Source organism: Bombyx mori, chromosome 18 (genome assembly GCF_030269925.1).
Source record: "Bombyx mori chromosome 18, ASM3026992v2".
In the NCBI taxonomy this organism is placed as follows: domain Eukaryota; kingdom Metazoa; phylum Arthropoda; class Insecta; order Lepidoptera; family Bombycidae; genus Bombyx; species Bombyx mori.
This window is the reverse complement of record NC_085124.1, coordinates 14,775,100-14,793,441: the sequence shown is the minus strand read 5'-3', so window position 1 is coordinate 14,793,441 and position 18,342 is coordinate 14,775,100. Positions and strand designations below refer to the sequence as shown.

Genomic DNA, 18,342 nt, shown 5'->3' with positions numbered 1-18,342 from the left:
AGCGCATGGCTCGAACTTTACAACTACCACTAAAGAATACTTCATTACAAATTTCGGGAGTGGGAAATCAGCACACACAGTACTCCAAGGCATCAATAAAAATTGTATGTCGACCCACTCATAGCGAAACACCTACGATAACGGCTACAGCTCATATTTTAAAGCATGTTACCGGTTATCTGCCTCTAGGGAAGGTACAGGATATATCACATATGGTAGACCAGTCAACGATCCCCTTAGCTGATCAAGGATACCATACACCAGCTCCGATCGATCTGTTGTTAGGCTCGGATATCCTCGGACAGGTTTTAGATGGGTCTAAAGTCTCATTGGGGCCCGGCAGGCCAATAGCCTTCGGCACGATATTTGATTTTACATTGTTAGGACCCATACACGATTTGTATACTGCTCCTGTAAGCAAAACTGAATCGGCTCACATTGTCAGCGCACAACCAGAACTCGAGGTATCTACACATGACATTCGCAAGAGCCTTGAGAAGTTCTGGGAATCTGAAGAGCCCCAACTTCATGTTGAAACTACCCCTTTGCAAGATCAGTGTGAAGAAATATTCCGCACTACCACTACTCGTAAACCCTCAGGTCAATATACGGTAACTTTACCCTTTTTACATAATATGCCCGAGCTAGGAAGTACCCATGCCATAGCATTGCGCAGGTTTCTTAATCTTGAAAAGAAGTTACAAGCTGACCCATATCTCCGTGTGAAATACATTGATTTCATGGCAGATTATCAGAAGCTGGGTCACATGTCCCCATGCCACCCGAGTACTTTTGCTCATAAACCTCACTTCTATATCCCTCATCATGGTATCTTCAAGTCGGGATCAGACAAGCTACGCACTGTTTTTGATGGTAGCTGTAAAAGCTCAAATGGTGTCAGCCTAAATGACTGTTTACACACTGGTCCAGCTCTTCAACAGGACATTGTCGATATTATCTTGTCGTTTAGAACTCATCCCGTAGTTTTCAGCACTGACATTTGTATGATGTTCAGAAATATACTCATACATCCCGATCAGAGGCGATACCAGCTCATTCTCTGGCGCTCTTCGCCAGATCAGCCTCTGCTTACATATGCCTTAAACACTGTTACATACGGGTTACGATCAAGCCCATATCATGCTATACGCACTTTAATCCAATTAGCGGATGATGAAGGTCATCGCTATCCTGCAGCTGCTCAAGTGCTGCGCAAGTCCATATTCGTCGATGATATTCTCACTGGTCACGATTCTGTAGTAAAGGCTCAAGCTCTCCAAAACGACTTGATTAACTTACTAGCCTTAGGTGGTTTTCAGCTCAGTAAATGGACCTCAAACTGCCCTCAGCTTCTTGAAAGATTTCCCGATGATCAGTGTGACATGCCCAAGGACTTTGACATTAGCCCAGACTCCAACTCCATAAAAGTATTAGGTATACAGTGGATTCCTCAATCGGATGAGTTAACTTATCGTATTTCTCTCCCCTCAATAAAACAAATTACCAAACGCTCAATCCTCAGCACAGTCGCCTCTCTTTATGACCCTAACGGTTGGGTTACTCCTGTTATCTTCCGCGCAAAGCTTCTCCTACAGAAGCTGTGGCTTCTAAAGTTAGAATGGGACGAACACACCCCTGTTGAAGTGCAGACAGAATGGAACCGCATATCACAAGATCTGCCCCAATTGTCAACCCTTCGCTTGCCTCGCCTTATTTGTACAAACAAACTTAAGTCTACTTACACGCTTCACGGGTTCGCAGACGCCTCAGAGGCAGGTTTTGCTGCCGTTATTTATCTCCATGAACTCGATGAGCACAGATGTGTCAACGTATACCTTGTAATTGCTAAATCACGAGTCGCACCCGTTAAAAATCGTCTTACCATCCCCAAGATGGAGTTATCTGCTGCAAGTCTCTTAACACAGCTTATGATACGTGTCTCGACTCAATTGTTGTCCCATATTACAATAAAGAAACACATATGCTGGTCAGACAGTACCATTGTCCTAGCATGGCTAAACACACCTCCTCATAGACTTCAGGTCTTTGAAGCTAACAGGGTTGCCAAGATAACATCCAATCCAATCACCTCCACATGGAAACATGTTCCTACAAACCTGAACCCTGCAGACTGTGCGAGCAGGGGAATGTCTGCCCAGTCACTATCGGCTCATGATCTTTGGTGGTCTCCTAGCTGGCTGAAGGAGCCTCCTGACACCTGGCCCAAAATGCCTCCTGCCCTAGGCCACCATGCATTACCAGGTCTGAAGCCCAAGAAAGTACCATATAGCAGTTCCTGACCTCGACCTTGACTTGCTTACTCGATTCAGTTCTCTCGACAAGCTCGTTGGAGTGACAGCTTGCATAAAACGCTTTATTTTCAATTGTAGACACAACTCAACTGATAGGCGCTCTGGTCCCTTGACAGTTGGAGAACGTAGAGATGCTCTGTTATTCTGGGTTCGCTCTGTTCAACACAATGAGTTTGCGGAAGATATTTACCGTCTTCAGGCAGGCAAGATTTGTACCGTTCGACTTCAGCGTCTTTCACCCTTGATGAAAGATGATCTCTTGAGAGTTGGTGGTCGCCTCACTCATGCGCCAATAAGATACGATGCTCAGCATCCTCTCGTTCTGCCCAGCTCTAGCCCACTAGTTGATCTCATCGTAGACCACTATCACAGAATAAACTGTCATCCCGGGGCTGACACATTACACGCTATCCTCCGTCAGCAGTTCTGGATACTCTCAGCACGTCGTGTCATCAGGCATCGCGTGTACAAATGCATTAGATGTTTCCGATATCGCGCTCAGGCCAGAGCTCCGTTGATGGCTGATTTGCCCGCAGACAGAGTCACACCCCAGCCAGTATTTAGTCAGGTCTCTACAGATTTTGCTGGCCCGTTTCTCATTAAATCTAGTACTTTACGTAACGCCAAACTCATGAAGGCATACTTTTGTGTCTTTGTTTGCTTATCTACTAAGGCGGTTCACTTGGAACTCGTTTCGTCACTCAGCACTGAAGCGTTTCTTGCTGCAATGCAACGGTTTGTATCGCGTCGCGGTACTCCTACTCTTGTCCGTTCTGACTGTGGCACAAATTATGTAGGAGCTAAGAATCATCTCATTGAGGTACAAGATTTTCTCGCGCAAAATAATGACACAATCACGCATAGGCTCGCTAATCAGCACATAACTTGGCTGCTCCAACCGCCCACGGGACCCTGGTTCGGGGGCCTTCATGAAATTGCGGTCAAGAGCACTAAGAAGTTACTTTATCATGTTATAGGTGAACAGCACCTCACGTTTGAAGAATTTTCCACACTTTTAACTCGAGTCGAGGCAGTACTTAATTCTAGACCTCTCTGCCCACTTTCGTCAGATCCCTCCGATTTGGAGCCACTAACAGCTGGCCACTTTCTTATTGGCCGTCCACTCACCGCTCTTCCTGAGCCATCTTTTGATGATAGGCCATTATCAGCTCTTAAGCGTTTTCAGCTCATCCAAGCTCTCTCTCAGCGTTTTTGGACTCTGTGGACCAAATCCTATCTCCATACCCTCCAAACCCGCTCCAAATGGCTTTCCACATCCTCACCTCCTCAAGTTGGAGAGCTCGTCCTCATCAAAGAGGACAATCAGCCCCCGCTGCAATGGAAACTTGGAAGGATTATCCGCACGTTACCCGGCAAGGATGGAGTGATCAGAGTCGTGGATTTGGACACGAAGAATGGAAGTCTGCGGAGACCTGTGTTCAAGTTAGCCAGGTTGCCGCTGGATTCAGCACATGAAGAAGTTCAGCCCCGGCCGCCCCAGGATGTTCGCGCGACAGCGCGACGTTCATAAATGTTCGGCTCAACTCGGGTGCCGTCGCCCGTACGCACCCCGCACCTCTCAGAACAGTGCGGTACATGACGGCACGCGGAGATACGCTCGTTCGATATTGAGTAAATTGTGCGCGCGCGCCCTTCGTTATATACTAAGTAAAAGGTTGAGTGTGAACCGGTGAAAGGGTGTATGTGCCACCCATCGCAGAGGAACACCACTACGACCGTGATAGTGCCAGCATCAGCCTCCAAGTAAGTCCCGTTTTCCTACCTACCCTTTCGTATCCGCTCATTCTCCGCAGAGTTCATATGCTCCCTTTCAGCTCATCCGCTCACGTTTAAGGTGACGCTCACCTGCGTCACCAAGTTTTGATCCAACAGACTACGATGGTTGATTGTTTACGGACATAAGTACATTTTAAAATCTGAGTTTTGTCGGCCTACACAATAATTTAATTAGTGGGGTGAATTATTAATTAGAATCAAAATTTTGAACTTCCTACTTCTAAAGTCAATAAACTAGTTTCACTTTTACTTAGTTTTGTCTATTTCGATAAGTAAATATAGTTTGATCGCTGTAGCTTTAAATCTACGTTGAACGACCAGAGCTACGATTTTCTCGTGTTTTGTAAGCTTTAAGCTTCGTTTTTGGGACGTAGCACCCGAGTCCTCTACACGATGTTAAGATGTTCCCCGAGTGCTACGACGTGTCTTCTTCAGACGATGTCTGTAAGCAGTCTGGTTGTAGGTAGCGGTTTGTTTGTGCCCCTGCCTAATGTATTTATAAGTCATCTTGTTCTAAATAATAAAGCTTGCTTTACTCGTATTTAATGATGCGACTAAACCGGTTCTCAAAATTCCGTAAGGAGCTTTAATTTTTTTTTTTTTAATCGCCACGTTAATTGGTCCCGTGATAAGTTCGTAAAGAACTTGTGTTACAGGTACCAGATAACGGAAATAAATGTAAGATTTTTATTATACACATACATATATTTAATATACATCCATAACCCTGGAAAAGACATTTGACATTTTTATTTATCATACAAATATCTTCCCTTGGCGGGATTCGAACCCGCGACCCCCTTATGTAGTGACCATGTCACTTACCACTACACCAGGCGGCCGTCATATGAAACATATTTTATTTAACGTTCACAAATAACTTCAGGATGAATAAACCGGTCCGCGCGTAGTTAAAATAGTCCTTTGGGCTACAAACGATTGGGTAGGATTAAAAACAAAAGGTAGAATTAAAAAGATAAAGGAATAATATAGTGTATTCGAAATCCGCCCCGCAAAAATGCTAATTTACGTAATCGCTATCCATTTGACAAAGATAATAGACCACATATCTTGAGGTGAATGGTTCATTTATCTACACAATAAAAATACCATAATACCCTCAGTATCACTTACCTACAGGTGTGCCGTCATTTGTTATGCCTTCAGAGGCAACAAAATTAGTCACCAAAAATATACAGACCAATCATACTACATATTTAAGAAAGATAAATATCGACCAAAAAGGCTGAAGACTAGAAAATCCTAAAATCACTAAATCAATCGTCAGAAAACATATGCCAATAAAAACTGGCAATGAAGATTGACTTATTCAGAATTCTGGTTCACGGGTCAATAGAAGGAAATTGAATGGTGAACCCCGTAAATCGCCTTTGATTATGCTATGTCTACTGCGTAGTGCTGTGACCGAGTTAAATTATATTAGTCGATAGACTTTACGATATATTTTAGTCACCATGTCGATGAAAGTTAGAACCAGTATTACCGAAAATTTGATTCACAAGACGAGAGTGCTACATCCATTTGGTTACAATTGAAAAAAGTTCAATGTGAGTACCTAAAGCTGACAATTTATACTAACTCTGTCTTAAGTTCACATACGTCATAAAAATAACAGAATCTACCCTTTTTTTCTTGTTTGAAACTAATTTTGAGTTTCGTGTTAATGTACCGCGTTCCTAGACTAAATCAAATTGAAGCTACGGACTCTGCGCGATATCTAAATCACTACCGAAGATTCGGAAGAGACGTATTGAACACCGCACCGATTATGCAAAGTTTTCGCTGCATTCGTGGTTTTCCAAGCTGTGTCGGTTTTTTAACAGACATCAAAGCGCGCGAACCGCGATCCTTCGCGTAGTCTCCCACACATTCGTGTGACCAGTTGCACCCAGGATTGCGAAGGCAACGGACGTTTCGCTATTTTCATAGATCGTGACGTCTACTGTGTAGCGTATCTTCGTCAAAAGAAATCCCATAAAAACAGCAAGGCTGTTAATAATGTCGGGGAAAGAATTCAAAACTCTTTTTCTCTTCAATGTTCTATTGACGAATTAAAAAGGAGGAGAAATTCGTGAGATATTCGTAAACAAGTGTAGGAGGAAGCGCAAATGGGTTCGCAAATTGAGTACGGAACCCATTTGCACAGCCGCTAAGTTTGCGAATGAATGTTTGACGGCCCTGCACATTCGCAAACAACGCGCGCAAACATTCGTACAATGTACGAATATTTGCGCGCATGTGAGTGTCCGGCATAAGGTGTGAAACCTCACATTTAAAAAATTACACAGATGCTGTCGTAACTGAGGGTTTTAGTTACCGCTTGACAGTCGTCGTGAACACATCTGATTAGCTTGTTAATATTTAAAAAAAATGGCTTGGTTCCCCATGATGGAGGAGGAGGAGAGCCTTGAGTTTGATACATATTTTCTTATTGCTTTAAAAAAAAGTTTATTTTGTATATTCATTTTAAATCGCTTTTCTTTGATCAACATGTTCTTAATACAATAAATAATGTAAATGCAGATTTCTTACGGCTTACAATACTAGTTTGGATAGATATCTAAATTTTATAAAAAAAGTTTTATTAGTAAATTAATATTATTCGATAAAATATACAGTAATGTTGTCCCATCACTACCCTGCGCATTGTCCTATCAGCGTCAAATCGCGTCACGGACATTTCCCTATTACATCACGACAAAAGAATCTGTTTTTTTCTCCGCCTCAATTAATTGAAGCAACAAAAGATGTGTCATAAATATAATATTATGTTGTTAGTGCAGCCAATTTTTTTTTATTTTTTTTTACTTGATATTGTCTAATTGTTTGAATCGGTGTTCATGGACGTAAAATAATTAAAACTACTTTATTATTATTATTTATTTATGTTTACTGAAAATGTTATTAATTACACAAATTTTTTTCATAATATATTAAAAATACAATTTTTAAAAACGCTATAAGTATATAAAAATAGATTGCCGCTGATGGCGGTGTCTACGACACAAGCCACCACTGGTGGCACTCCAGAGTGAGAAACCTCCTCACAATGCGCGCAATATCGAGGATAACTGCTTTCTATATTAGGCCCCTAAAGCCGAATTTACATTACGAAATTAGTGGCGTGAAATTAATTTCGTGACATTAGTTTTACCAACAGTTTCACGTGTAATTTAATACTTTCGTAATGCATGCATTAATTTCATGCATGTAAATTAGTTTCGTGCCCTGCGCGATTTTTTGGTGAAATTAGTGTCATGCAACTAATTTCATAGTGTAGACGCGACGTGAAACTAATGTCGCGAAAGGGACTGCGCTGTGCGGACGTGTGTATTGTTAGTTCGGACGCGCTTCAAGCGTTGAAAATGGCAAACCAATGATGGAGTACAGAAAAAAATATAGATCTTATTATTAATGAATATCAATGACAAGGGTCCCGAAACACCTATAGTAAAAAATCAAAATTATCTTCACTCATTCGAAAATAGTTTTTATAACTCTCAGGATCTTCATCTGCTAATTCAGAGACTAACTTCATTGCACCTAAATGCCTTCTTGTTGACCATCCTCGAATCTACCAACTTTTTTTTTCTCTTGATAGTCTTTTTTTAAGTTTATAGGTATATAAGCATTTCTTTAGCTACATTGAATATAGCAAATTATAGCTTTGATGCTGAATGCGCCATGGTTACTGCGATACTGTTGATTTCGCGACACTAATTTTTTAACGAAATTACTTTCGCATATGTCGAAACTACTTTCGTGAAACTGAGCTCAACATGCATGACACTAATTTCGTAATGTAAACTCGGCATAACCCAGCTGGATAACGAAAGTTTCTTAAGATGTTGATCGAAACTTTTCGCCATCAAACCGTGTACTGACACAACTATTGGACGAATGATGGTTGATTCAACGTGCCACAGCAGTATTGTAAACAAATAACTGTTGCGATGAGCTAACGTCATATGTAATTTATAATTATTTTGAGATTATGATTCGAAATTAATTTTGGAGAAATGAGAAAGTCGTTCTGAACTGTATATTGAATTCGACTATGGGGAAAACAATTATTTCGTCAAGATTCCGCTGAAGTGCAACTTCTACAAAAATTAAACTCAAAAATCTTATTCATTCAGTGCATTTATCTACTAGTATTCATTCTACGTCTGTTATCTTTATCTATATATTAATACGTGAAGCAAAAACTTTGTACCGCGTTTTTATGAAGTTGCGCGGACGGAGAAATATGAAATTCCCATACTTATAGAGAATATAGAGAAGTAGTGCAAAAGGGTCTTTTTTTAATTATTCATAAACTATTCATTAAATCAATAAAAAAACATTACACACACACACACACACACACGCACACACGCACACGCACACGCACACACACACACACACACACGCACCCACACACACACACACACGCACCCACACACACACACACACACACACACACACGCACACACACACGCACACGCACGCACACACACACACACATTTTTGTTCTTTTGTTTATCAATCTGTGGTCGAATTGAGAATACATTAATATTGTTTGTCCTTAATATTATTTGTCTAGTGTAGGCCTAGGGAAATCTGTGATTATAGAACAATGATTAGAGATGCGACAACAGACCTATAAAAATGTTCAAACTTATAATTCAAATTATTTATGGTCGAATTTTGACCACTGGACGACCACTAGTTATCATATACTTTTTTGAATGAATGTCGTCATCAGTAAATTCTATGGCCCCGTGCAATTTAAAATCAATTTGAAATGCAAACCTCATGCAGACTAGTTTCAAACAAGGCAGCAACTACACAGCTCAGAGTCACGAATTTGTGGTCGCATAAACACGTCCCGGTAGCAGTTAGCGAGTTCTCGATTTGGCCGAGTGCCTGCTAGTAGGACTCAATTAGTTCTTGCTTTACTGAGAAATATCTGTACTGTACTATGTGTTGAGTTGGATTAAGTGTATAATTTTTTTTATTTATTGCTTAGATGGGTGGACGAGCTGAAGGCCCACCTGGTTACCGGCTATAGCGTAAATGCCGCCACCCACGGTGTAAATATTTCAAGGTTACGCCAAATACAGAGGTGTTAACAGCTTATCTTAAATGTGGCCAAAGTCTGAACTAATTTATATTAATGGCTACAAATTTGAACTGATGTTGGCTCCGCGCTAGAATCGCACAGAGCAGTAGCACCTACCTGTGCAGCCTGACAATCCACCAATAATTGAGTTGACTACGTGGCGTCCTAGGCAGATGATTTGTCTTCTTTTTTTTTATTTTTTATTGCTTAGATGCGTGGACGAGCTCACAGCCCACCTGATGTTAAGTGGTTACTGGAGCCCATACATCTACAACGTACACCCACCTTGCCACCGCCACCCACCCACCCACCTTGAGATATAAGTTCTAAGGTCTCAATTATAGTTACAACGGCTGCCCCACCCTTCAAAGCGAAACGCACTACTGCTTCACGGCAGAAATAGGCAGGGTGGTGGTACCTACCCGTGCGGACTCACAAGAGGTCCTACCACCAGTAATTATGCAAATTATAATTTTGCGGGTTTCATTTTTATTACACGATGTTATTCCTTCACCGTGGAAGTCAATCGTGAATATTTGTAGAGTACGTATTTCATAAGAAAAATTGGTACCCGCCTGCGGGATTCGAACACCGATGCATCGCTCAACACGAATGCACCGGACGTCTTATCCGTTAGGCCACGACGACTTCAAAACTTCTCTCATCGGGCAGAAATTCGAATGGTGAACAATCGTGTTTGCTCTTTTTCTGTTTTTTTTTTTGTATGAATGATGATTATAATTCCAAATAATATGGATGAATGGTATGAATGAAGCGAGGGTAACATCTCGAACGATTTCTCAGGCCACTTCACTATGGAATATACCTTACAAAGCACAGAGAGAAGTCCAAACTCTTGTAGACCTATACGTTCTAAAAGTTGAGAGTTTGTTTGATATTTATACATGCAAACGTATGTAAGTATGTACATATTGTTACGCCGGTAAGAGTAACGCTATCTATCGCCGAATAGCAGAAACGAATATCAAAGTAACATGAAATCGCTCGAGAAGTAAAACGCCATCTATTGTTAGATAGCGGAAACACACATCGAAGCTACTCTACTTGTCCAGAATGTTCTCGATAAATCTACGGATGTCGTATCGACTATAAAAGCGTTGCAGAGATGGCACGAAGTCACATTCTCGCTCACGACTCGGTCGTGCGCGGACGTGCTTTCCGATCCGTGGCCCGCTTGCGAGCTACGTCTCTGAACTCACAGTTGTGCTCGACAGTTTAGTGACCGTGAATACATTCTCGTTTACGACTCGGTTGTGTGTGAACGTGCCTTCCAATCCGTTGGTCGCTTGCGACCTACGCATCGGAATACACATTTGTGCGTGATAGTGTTGTGACCGTGAATACCCACCTCATACCAACTGTCTTTTTCAAGGCAACCAATCGCTACGATCAGGCTTCCTGTGGCACTCACAGGCTAGCGATTTCCTAACCCTTCCCAAAACAACAGTCTTTTTCAAGACTAGACCCCCGCTCGCGATTCTGCCTGCTGTAGCACTATACAGCCCGAGCGGGTTCCTTTCCTTTTCCCCGCCGATTGCCGTTTTCACGGCATAGGCATTCCCCCCCCCTGCTCCTTGCTGTCCTGCAGCACAGGGGGGTTACAAATCCTATCCGGGGCCTCGCCTTTCGGCGAGTTCAACAAAAGTCCCGGGGCCGCCCCCCCCGGGCAAGAAGAAAGAAAAATGGAAAACAGTGAAAGTGTTAGTGACATTGTCGGGTTCCTCCGGGATAGGTACCCGTCAATTAGGGCCGAGTATCTCGAGTTTAGGGCCGCTCGTAGTAATCCCTCCCCCCCCGCGTCCGTCGCCGCGTACTTTAAACGTGCCTCGGAGGCACGCGCCGCGCCCCCCGCCGTCGTATCAAATTCGAGCGCACGTTCCCACGATGCGGCTCACATAGCGCCTAACGCTACCCCCACCCCCGCGCCCGCGTCGATTACGTCATCGCGCGCTTCGTCCGTCGCGACCTCGATCGTTTCGAGTTCAGGCTCCGATACCGAATCGGAGATGGATTTCGAATCCGCGTCAAGCCCTCAGCCTGGAACTTCGGATGGGTTCCAAACCGTAACGCGCGGCAAAAAGCGTACTCGCGCCGTGGAGTCCCGGAGCTCCACGACGAAGCAAACTAAATCCGCGACCGCCTCCCGCCCGCAGGTAGTCGTGACACCGGAGTCGGACTCCGCTCGCCGCGTAACCCCGCCGCCGCGTCCCAAGCCCGCGCCCGCTCCTAAAGTAGCTGCCCCGCCCCCGCTGATACTTCAAGAGAAGAAAGCGTGGAACCGCGTGTCCCAGGCCCTTCAGGCCAACAAAATTAATTACACCCATGCGCGTAACGTCGCGCATGGGATTCAGATAAAGGTCGCAACGCCGGGCGACCATAGGGCCCTCTCTTCATACCTCCGAAAGGAGAACATAGGTTTTCACACCTATGCTCTTCAGGAGGACCGCGAGCTCCGCGTAGTGATACGCGGAGTCCCCAAGGAGTTAGACATCGATTACATAAAGGAGGATCTGACCGCTCAGTCCCTCCCGTTAGTTAGCGTGCACCGGATGCACAGTGGGCGGGGCAAGCAGCCCTACAACATGATCCTGGTAGCTCTAGAACCCACCCCGGAGGCCAAAAAGAAGATCGCATGTCTCACGACAATTTGCGGCCTATCCGGGATCTCGATCGAAGCCCCCCATAAGCGTGGCACTCCCGGGCAGTGCTACAGGTGCCAACTCTATGGCCACTCAGCGCGTAATTGCCACGCGCGCCCCCGCTGCGTGAAATGCCTCGGCGATCACGCTACGTTAGATTGCGTTAGAGATAGGGAAACCGCGACCGAACCTCCCAGCTGTGTCCTATGCCTTAAGCAAGGGCACCCCGCGAACTACCGTGGATGTCCCAGGGCTCCGCGGAAACGTCCTACCCACCCAGCTCCGCGAACCGTCGGCCCAAAGACTTCGGCACCTTCAGTGCCAAAACCCGCCTTCGTGCCGGCTGCAGTTCCCACGGTCTCGGCGTGGAAAAAGCCGCTGCCGTATACGAAGGCGGGAACGGAAACCGCACCCCCGCCCCCGCTCGTGACACGCCCCGCGCCCCAGCCCCTGCTCGCACCTCGCCCCGCGCCCGCGTTCCGTCCCCCGCAACCCTCTGCCGTCAACGACTTCGCACTCGTGCGTGACTTCGTCACCGCGGTCAACTTCGACCGTCTGCGATCGTTCGCAGACGCGATACGTAGGTCGGTAACCCCCGAACAGCGGCTCGCGGCCGCTTTCGATCACATGGACGTCTACGAGTCCGTGTCGCGTACGTTATAAAATCTTTACCGGTAACCAATGGCGCAAAAAGGTAGAGAAAAACCGTATTCCCTTACGTTAGCATTCTATAATGCTAACGGACTCGCGCGGCAACGCGATCAAATTTTTGAATTCCTCCGCGATAATCTTGTAGATATTCTATTAGTGCAGGAAACCTGTCTGAAGCCCTCGCGTCGCGACCCGAAAGTCGCGAATTACGTCATGGTTAGGAATGACAGACTCACCGCCTCCAAAGGCGGGACTGCCATTTACTATAGGCGGGCCCTGCACGTTGTCCCTCTCGATACTCCCTCGCTCTCACATATCGAGGCGTCAGTGTGCCGTATCTCGCTGACGGGACACCAGCCGATCGTCATCGCATCCGTTTATCTCCCCCCGGACAAGCCCCTTCTGAGCAGTGACATCGAGTCACTGTTCGGCATGGGAGACTCTGTCATCCTGGCAGGCGATTTAAATTGCCACCACACTAGGTGGAACTGCCGTCGTACAAACGTTAACGGTAGGCGTCTCGACGCGTTTATAGACGACCTCACCTTTGAAATAGTCGGTCCCCCAACTCCAACATGTTATCCGTATAACATCGCGCTCCGTCCGAGCACTATAGACCTGGCATTGCTTAGGAACGTAACTCTGCGCTTGCGTTCCATCGAAGCAATGTCAGAGCTCGACTCAGACCACCGACCTGTCGTTATGCAGCTCGGTCGCCCTCACAACCCAGTCACTGTTACGAGGACCATGGTGGATTGGAATAAGCTGGGCACGTGCCTAGCCGACGCCGCTCCGCCAATCCTCCCTTACGGCCCGGATTCGAATCCATCCCCCGAGGACACCGTCGAATCCATAAACATCATTACCGATCACATCTCTTCCGCGATCATTAGATCTTCTAAAGAAGTCGATGTGGAGGACAGCTTCCACCGCATCAGACTGTCCCCCGATCTTAGGAATCTCTTAAGAGTTAGGAACGCGGCAATCCGGGCCTACCATCGTCTTCCCACGCATTCAAACCGGATTCAGATGCGTCGTCTACAACGCGAAGTCCACTCCCGCTTAAGCGACGCGCGTAACGATAATTGGCATAGTTATTTAGAACAACTCGCGCCCTCCCACCAAGCATACTGGCGACTAGCTAGGACTCTCAAATCCGAAACTACCGCTACTATGCCTCCCCTCTTACGCCCTTCAGGCCAACCACCGGCATTCGATGACGATGACAAGGCTGAGCTGCTGGCCGATGCACTGCAAGAGCAGTGCACCACCAGCACTCAACACGCGGACCCCGAACACACCGAGTTAGTCGACAGGGAGGTCGAGCGCAGAGCTTCCCTGCCGCCCTCGGACGCGTTACCCCCCATCACCACTGACGAAGTTAGAGATGCGATCCACAACCTCCAACCTAGGAAGGCACCAGGCTCCGACGGCATCCACAACCGCGCGCTAAAATTTTTGCCAGTCCAACTGATAGCAATGTTGGCTACAATTTTAAATGCCGCTATGACGCACTGCATCTTTCCCGCGGTGTGGAAAGAAGCGGACGTTATCGGTATACATAAGCCGGGCAAACCGAGAAACGAAACTTCTAGTTACCGTCCGATTAGTCTCCTCTCGACGATAGGAAAAATTTACGAACGTCTCCTTAGGAAACGCCTCTGGGATTTTGTTACCGCGAACAAAATTCTCATAGACGAACAGTTCGGATTCCGCTCAAAACACTCGTGCGTACAACAAGTGCACCGCCTCACGGAGCACATTCTGATAGGACTAAATAGGCGTAAACAAATCCCGACCGGCGCCCTCTTCTTCGACATCGCGAAGGCGTTCGACAAAGTCTGGCACAACGGTTTAATTTACAAACTGTACAACATGGGAGTGCCAGACAGACTCGTGCTCATCATACGAGACTTCTTGTCGAACCGTTCGTTTCGATATCGAGTAGAGGGAACTCGTTCTCGTCCCCGTCAACTGACTGCCGGAGTCCCGCAAGGCTCCGCGCTCTCCCCGTTATTATTTAGTTTGTATATCAATGATATACCCCGGTCTCCGGAGACCCATCTAGCGCTCTTCGCCGATGACACGGCTATCTACTACTCGTGTAGGAAGATGTCGCTGCTTCATCGGCGACTCCAGATCGCAGTAGCCACCATGGGACAGTGGTTCCGGAAGTGGCGAATAGACATCAACCCCACGAAAAGCGCAGCGGTGCTCTTCAAAAGGGGTCGCCCTCCGAACATCACTTCGAGCATCCCACTCCGTAGTAGGCGCGCAAACACCTCCGCCGTTAGTCCCATCACTCTCTTTGGCCAGCCCATACCGTGGGTCTCGAAGGTCAAATATCTAGGCGTCACCCTCGACAGAGGGATGACATTCCGTCCCCATATAAAAACGGTACGCGACCGCGCCGCGTTTATTCTAGGACGACTCTATCCAATGCTTTGTAGTCGAAGCAAACTGTCCCTCCGCAATAAGGTAACTCTCTACAAAACTTGTATACGCCCCGTCATGACGTATGCAAGCGTAGTGTTCGCTCACTCAGCCCGCACCCACTTGAAATCCCTTCAGGTTATTCAATCACGATTCTGCAGGATAGCCGTCGGAGCACCATGGTTCCTTAGGAATGTGGATCTCCACGATGACCTGGAGCTCGACTCTCTTAGTAAGTATCTACAGTCGGCATCGCTGCGCCACTTTGAGAAGGCGGCACGACATGAGAACCCTCTCATCGTAGCCGCTGGAAATTACATACCCGACCCAGTAGACCGAATGGTAAACCGTCGACGTCGCCCAAAGCACGTCATTACGGATCCTCCTGATCCATTAACGGTGCTTTTAGGCACCACAAGCACCGGTCACCGTCCTCGTCGAACCCGTCGCTTGCGACGAAGGGCTCGACGAGCGAACTAACCCATAGACACAGCCCACTGAGTTTCTCGCCGGATCTTCTCAGTGGGTCGCGTTTCCGATCCGGTGGTAGATTCTGCGAAGCACTGCTCTTGCTAGGGTCAGTGTTAGCAACTCTCCGGTTGAGCCCCGCGAGCTCACCTACTAACGTTAGGGCGAAGCTGAAATAGCCTCTCAAGGCTATCAGCATAGGTAGGGAAAAAAAAAAAAAAAAAAAAAAAAAACACGAAGTCAGTTAGTAATCGGAACTACTCGAAGCGAAACAGCGAACGGATCAGTTGAAGCGAAGTGGAAGAAGCGGATTGAGAATTTTAAAGTGTTTCTTAAGTGTAATAAATGTTAGTACAATTTTAATTTGTACTTATTTTATACTAGCTGACCCGGCAGACTTCGTAGTGCCTCAATCGATAAATGAAAGACCTAAACTTTTGTATAAAATAAATCTAAAACAAAAAAAAAGACGGGGGACACATCAAAGGAAAAACAAAATTGTTATTTTTATTTAATTCCGAGCATTTTCTTATTTATTTAAACCTTCTCTGGACTTTCACAAATAATTCAAGACAAAAATTAGCCAAATCGGTCCAGCCGTTCTCGAGTTTTAGCGAGACTAACGAACAACAATTCATTTTTATATATAGAGATAAACATATATATTCTTGTTAGCATGTCATGATATACTTGTAGATTAGAAATTTTAGATTTAAGTTAAATATTTACTGAAAACAAAATGAAAGCTATTATTAAGGAGACGTAGTCATGAATTCTCCGAAATATTTAATTACACTCAAATTCTATTAAAATTCTTTGAATAATCAAAAGGATTCGAAGGCGATTAATTGTAATCGACTGTAATGGAACGATTGTTCAAAGGTATTTTACTTAATTAAATGAATAAGGCTTGTACTGAATTTTGTTTTATTTCAGTCTCAACATAAAGACCTTGAACTTTCTGTTTTGCCATCAAGGGTATTTCAGCATACTGCTTACTAAAAGTTAAACCGATTGTAATGAATTATGTGTTGGTATAACTAAATCAATTTATTTCCTGTCACAATCTTGTACTTACGTTTCTTCCAATACCTACAGACCCTCAAGGACATTTTTTATAATTTTTTCCCCTACTTATTCACTGGTAACCTAAGAGGCTATTCCAAAATGCCCGGACGGGTAGGTGAGCTCACGGGCTCAATGTGAAAGATTTTGCTAACACTAGCCCTAGCAAGTCGAGTAGTGCTTTGTAGAATCTACCACCGAATCGGAATCGCGACCCACTGAGAAGATCCGTCGAGAAACTCAGTGGGCTGCGTATGGGTTAGTTCGCTCGTCGATCGATCGCCGAGTTCGTCGAGGATGGTGACCAGTGCTTGAGAGGTCTAAAAGCTCCGAGAGTGAATCCTGGGGGTTCCGACAAGATATGTTTCAGGCAACGGTGGCTTTTCGGTGCCCCGTCGCGATCGAATAAGGGCATTAATGATATCAGAGATTATAACGCGACCCATTAGCACTATTAAGTGGTAGGCAGCGGCTTGGCTCTGCCCCTGGCATTGCTGAAGTCCATGGGCGACGGTAACCACTCACCATCAGGTGGGCCGTATGCTCGTCTGCCTACAAGGGCAATAAAAAAAAATTAAAAAAAACTATTTTTAAACATTGAAGATGGACACGTCTTAGCGCTTAGAAAGCTAAACCCAAGAAATTAATTCCAGTGATATTGGTACGTAGTAACACTGATCTCTGGAGACGCATTGTGAATTAATATTACGGTTTATCCCATAATCTGTAAGCGGAGTAAAATGTCCCTTCGGAACAAGGTGACACTTTACAAAACTTGCATTAGGCCCGTCATGACTTACGCGAGTGTGGTGTTCGCTCACGCGGCCCGCACACACATAGACACTCTCCAATCTTTACAATCCCGCTTTTGCAGGTTAGCCGTCGGAGCTCCGTGGTTCGTGAGGAACGTTGACCTACACGACGACCTGGGCCTCGAATCTATCCAGAAATACATGAAGTCAGCGTCGGAACGGTACTTCGATAAGGCTATGCGTCATGATAATCGCCTTATCGTTGCCGCCGCTGACTACTCCCCGAATCCTGATCACGCAGGAGCCAGTCACCGTCGACGCCCTAGACACGTCCTTACGAATCCATCAGATCCAATAACCTTTGCATTAGACGCCTTCAGCTCTAACACTAGGAGCAAGCTTAGGGACCTCGGTAACCGTACTCGTCAAACTCGACAAAGAGTTCGCCGTGCAACTTAACCCATGAATCAGCTCGCTGAGTTTCTCGCCGGATCTTCTCAGCGGGTCGCGATTCCGATCCGGTAGTAGATTCATTCGCGAAGCAGCTACTCTTGAGCTGTTAGGTCTCCTTCGGAGGCGCTCGGGTAGCTGTTAGCAAATCCCACCTCTCCTGGCTGAGCCTTTGCTCGCCCACGTGTCCTGGTGAAACTGGAAAGGCCTTCGGGCCACCAGTAATCTTTCAATCATAAAAAAAAAATAAAAAAAAATTACGGTTTATTTCATTATTTTTATCCCATTAGAAAAGTGAACGAGCTCATCCCCATCTGCTGTTAAGTGATTACTGAAGCCCATGGACACTAAAATGTAGACGCCACAACCCTCATACTTTATCTTGTAAGTCCGCACGGTTATATACCACAGTTCTGGCAATTTCTGCCGTGTATCATTCATGAGTTGCGGCTTAACAAGTGGGACGGCTGAACAATAGAATGAGACTTTGTCGTCGTCGTCGACTTGAAGTCCGGCGCATTCGTAAATAGTGATGCAACGTTGTTAGAATCCCGCAGGCGGGTACCAACTTCTCTAATGAAATACGTACTTAATAAATGTTCTCGTTTGACTTCCACGGTGAAGGAATA

General features: G+C 45.6%; 2 protein-coding genes across 2 annotated transcripts; both read left to right on the top strand.

Annotated features, from left to right (window-relative positions):
• Window positions 1–212: 212 nt before the first annotated feature.
• Window positions 213–2,300, top strand: LOC119629898 (uncharacterized). The gene has a single exon (XM_038017425.1). It carries the CDS (start codon window positions 213–215, stop codon window positions 2,298–2,300), a length of 2,088 nt encoding a protein of 695 aa, XP_037873353.1.
• Window positions 2,301–2,556: 256 nt separating this feature from the next.
• LOC119629897 (uncharacterized) lies at window positions 2,557–3,843 on the top strand. Its single transcript, XM_038017424.1, has one exon. It carries the CDS (start codon window positions 2,557–2,559, stop codon window positions 3,841–3,843), a length of 1,287 nt encoding a protein of 428 aa, XP_037873352.1.
• Window positions 3,844–18,342: the final 14,499 nt, after the last annotated feature.